This window comes from Coregonus clupeaformis, unplaced genomic scaffold (genome assembly GCF_020615455.1).
Source record: "Coregonus clupeaformis isolate EN_2021a unplaced genomic scaffold, ASM2061545v1 scaf0672, whole genome shotgun sequence".
NCBI lineage: Eukaryota > Metazoa > Chordata > Actinopteri > Salmoniformes > Salmonidae > Coregonus > Coregonus clupeaformis.
Genome location: NW_025534127.1, coordinates 212,129 through 215,000, shown reverse-complemented (window position 1 = coordinate 215,000; position 2,872 = coordinate 212,129). Strand labels below are relative to the sequence as shown.

At 38.3% G+C, this 2,872-nt stretch overlaps 1 protein-coding gene across 2 annotated transcripts in view; it reads right to left on the bottom strand.

Annotated features, from left to right (window-relative positions):
* Positions 1 to 2,102, bottom strand: part of LOC123485390 — a 26,380-nt gene extending 24,278 nt beyond the window's left edge. The window contains exons 1-2 of one of the 2 annotated variants that reach the window (XM_045216302.1): positions 2,029 to 2,102; positions 391 to 455 (exon numbers count right to left, since the gene is read on the bottom strand). In XM_045216302.1, coding sequence (XP_045072237.1) covers positions 391 to 439 — 49 coding nt within the window. In that variant the 5' untranslated portion in view covers positions 440 to 455; positions 2,029 to 2,102. The remainder of the gene's footprint in view (positions 1 to 390; positions 456 to 2,028) is intronic. The other variant, XM_045216301.1, reaches the window with a different exon arrangement.
* Positions 2,103 to 2,872: the final 770 nt, after the last annotated feature.

Genomic DNA, 2,872 nt, shown 5'->3' with positions numbered 1-2,872 from the left:
AAATAGCACCTCAAATATTCTATAGCATTTAGAATGGTGTTTTCCCCAGATACAATGCTATTTTACAGTAAACAAATGGACAACAGACTTTCAGCACGCTTACAGGGAAGGACATTCAACATGCACGGCACTTACGCAAATGACTGATGATTGGCTGAGAGAAATTGATGATAAAAAGATTGTGGGGGCTGTTTTGTTAGACTTCAGTGCGGCGTTTGACATTATCAATCATAGTCTGCTGCTGGAAAAGCGTATGTGTTATGGCTTTACACCCCCTGCTATATTGTGGATAAAGAGTTACCTGTCTAACAGAACACAGAGGGTGTTCTTTAATTAGTTTAACAATTAAACTGTTCACACACACAGTTTGGTTTCAAGTTTCATATTTACCTTTTACGAGGTGCAGAGCCATCACTGCACAACAAAGCAGCAGAGACATCCTGCCAACCGATCTACTGAGATAACCATGACATTACATATCATAACAACACAACTTCACCTTTAATAACTTTTAATAGTGTTAAAGGGATACTGCGAGATTCTGGCATCCTTCTTCCCAGAGTCAGATCAAATCAAATCAAATGTTATTTGCCACATGCGCCGAATACAACAGGTGTAGACATTACAGTGAAATGCTTACTTACAAGCCCTTAACCAACAATGCATTTTTTTTTTTATCTATATATTTTTTAAGTGTTAAGTAAAAAACGAAAGAAGAGACGGAGATATCGTGGACGTAGGTCGGGGTGCCTTGTGAGGATCCGACTGCCTCTTCCATCATTCCTATTAGCCAATGTTCAATCATTTGAGAACAAATTGGACGACCTAAGATTACGGAAGTCGTGGATACCATTTGTATGTCTCTGTGTGCAGTATGAAGGAAGGTAGTGGTTGTTTCACCAGCCAATGCTAACTAGCATTAGCGCAATGACTGGAAGGCTACAGGTACGTGACTTGACGTCGACAGGTACGGTCGCATTGCTAATGTACCTGTAGACTTCCAGTCATTGCGCTAGAATCTCACAGTATCCCTTTAACATAACTTAGTTTAAAATGACATCACATGACATGACATAATGTAAGTTAAGTGAACAAAATATAACTTAACATGACATAACACAGCACAACTTCACTTTTAACTTACACAACTTAACGTGACATAACATAGCATGTACTAAAGTGAAAACAGAGCAGTTACATCTGTAACGTAGTACATTACCTGTACGCTGATAAATCAGAGAATGTTAAATCAGAGTAGTAGTAGTAGTAGTGGTAGTAGTAGTAGTAGTAGTAGTAGTAGTAGTAGTAGTAGTAGTAGTAGTAGTAGTAGTAGTAGTAGCAGTAGTAGTAGTAGTAGTAGTAGCACTAGTAGTAGTAGTAGTAGTAGTAGTGGTGTAGTAGTAGTAGTAGTAGTAGTAGTAGTAGTAGTAGTAGTAGTAGTAGTGGTGTAGTAGTAGTAGTAGTAGTAGTAGTAGTAGTAGTAGTAGTAGTAGTAGTAGTAGTAGTGGTGTAGTAGTAGTAGTAGTAGTAGTAGTAGTAGTGGTGTAGTAGTAGTAGTAGTAGTAGTAGTAGTAGTAGTAGTAGTAGTAGTAGTAGTAGTAGTAGTGGTGTAGTAGTAGTAGTAGTAGTAGTAGTAGTAGTAGTAGTAGTAGTAGTAGTAGTAGTAGTAGTAGTAGTAGTAGTAGTGGTGTAGTAGTAGTAGTAGTAGTAGTAGTAGTAGTAGTAGTAGTAGTAGTAGTAGTGGTGTAGTAGTAGTAGTAGTAGTAGTAGCAGCAGTAGTAGTAGTAGCAGTAGTAGCAGTAGTAGTAGTAGTAGCACTAGTAGTAGTAGTAGTAGTAGCAGTAGTAGTAGTAGTAGTAGTAGTAGCAGTAGTAGCAGTAGTAGCAGTAGTAGTAGCAGTAGTAGTAGTAGTAGCAGTAGTAGTAGCAGTAGTAGTAGTAGTAGTAGTAATAGCAGTAGTAGTAGTAGTAGTAGTAGTAATAGTAGTAGTGGTAGTAGTAGTTTCTCAGAGGATCTGCTCTTTTCTACCTGTTTCTGGCTTGGATTAGTCACTGTTGCGGAGGAGTGAAATGAGATGAAGTGAGGGCATTAGAAGAGATGAGGAAAGTATAAGGTACTGCAGAGCAGCGACCAGCCCATGTCCTCCTCTAGTGGGTTTGTCCTAAAAGCCTCAGCCCCGCCCACTCTCACTATCAGTAGACTAGAATCACATCAACAACCTGCTAGTTCTCACTATCAGTAGACTAGAATCACATCAACAACCTGCTAGTTCTCACTATCAGTAGACTAGAATCACATCAACAACCTGCTAGTTCTCACTATCAGTAGACTAGAATCACATCAACAACCTACTATTTCTAACAACACATTTCCTGCTCAGACAGAAAGCATATAATGGAGACACAGAGCATACCCCTCAGGCATGCACTAACCTTAAAAAGTATTGTAAATGAACAAAGAAACTTGGTTGCAAAAAAACATATTTGCATCCTAACAAATGAATATTTAGGATTAAAAAAGGACTTCAGGCTCGACTTGAATGTTTAGAACCAGATGGAAAGTATTGAGAAATTATAATGGACCTATACAGTGGGGAGAACAAGTATTTGATACACTGCCGATTTTGCAGGTTTTCCTACTTACAAAGCATGTAGAGGTCTGTCATTTTTATCATAGGTACACTTCAACCGTGAGAGACGGAATCTAAAACAAAAATCCAGAAATATGTTTAAGTAATTAATTTGCATTTTATTGCATGACATAAGTATTTGATCACCTACCAACCAGTAAGAATTCTGGCTCTCACAGACCTGTTAGTTTTTCTTTAAGAAGCCCTCCTGTTCTCCACTCATTACCTGTATTAACTGCACCT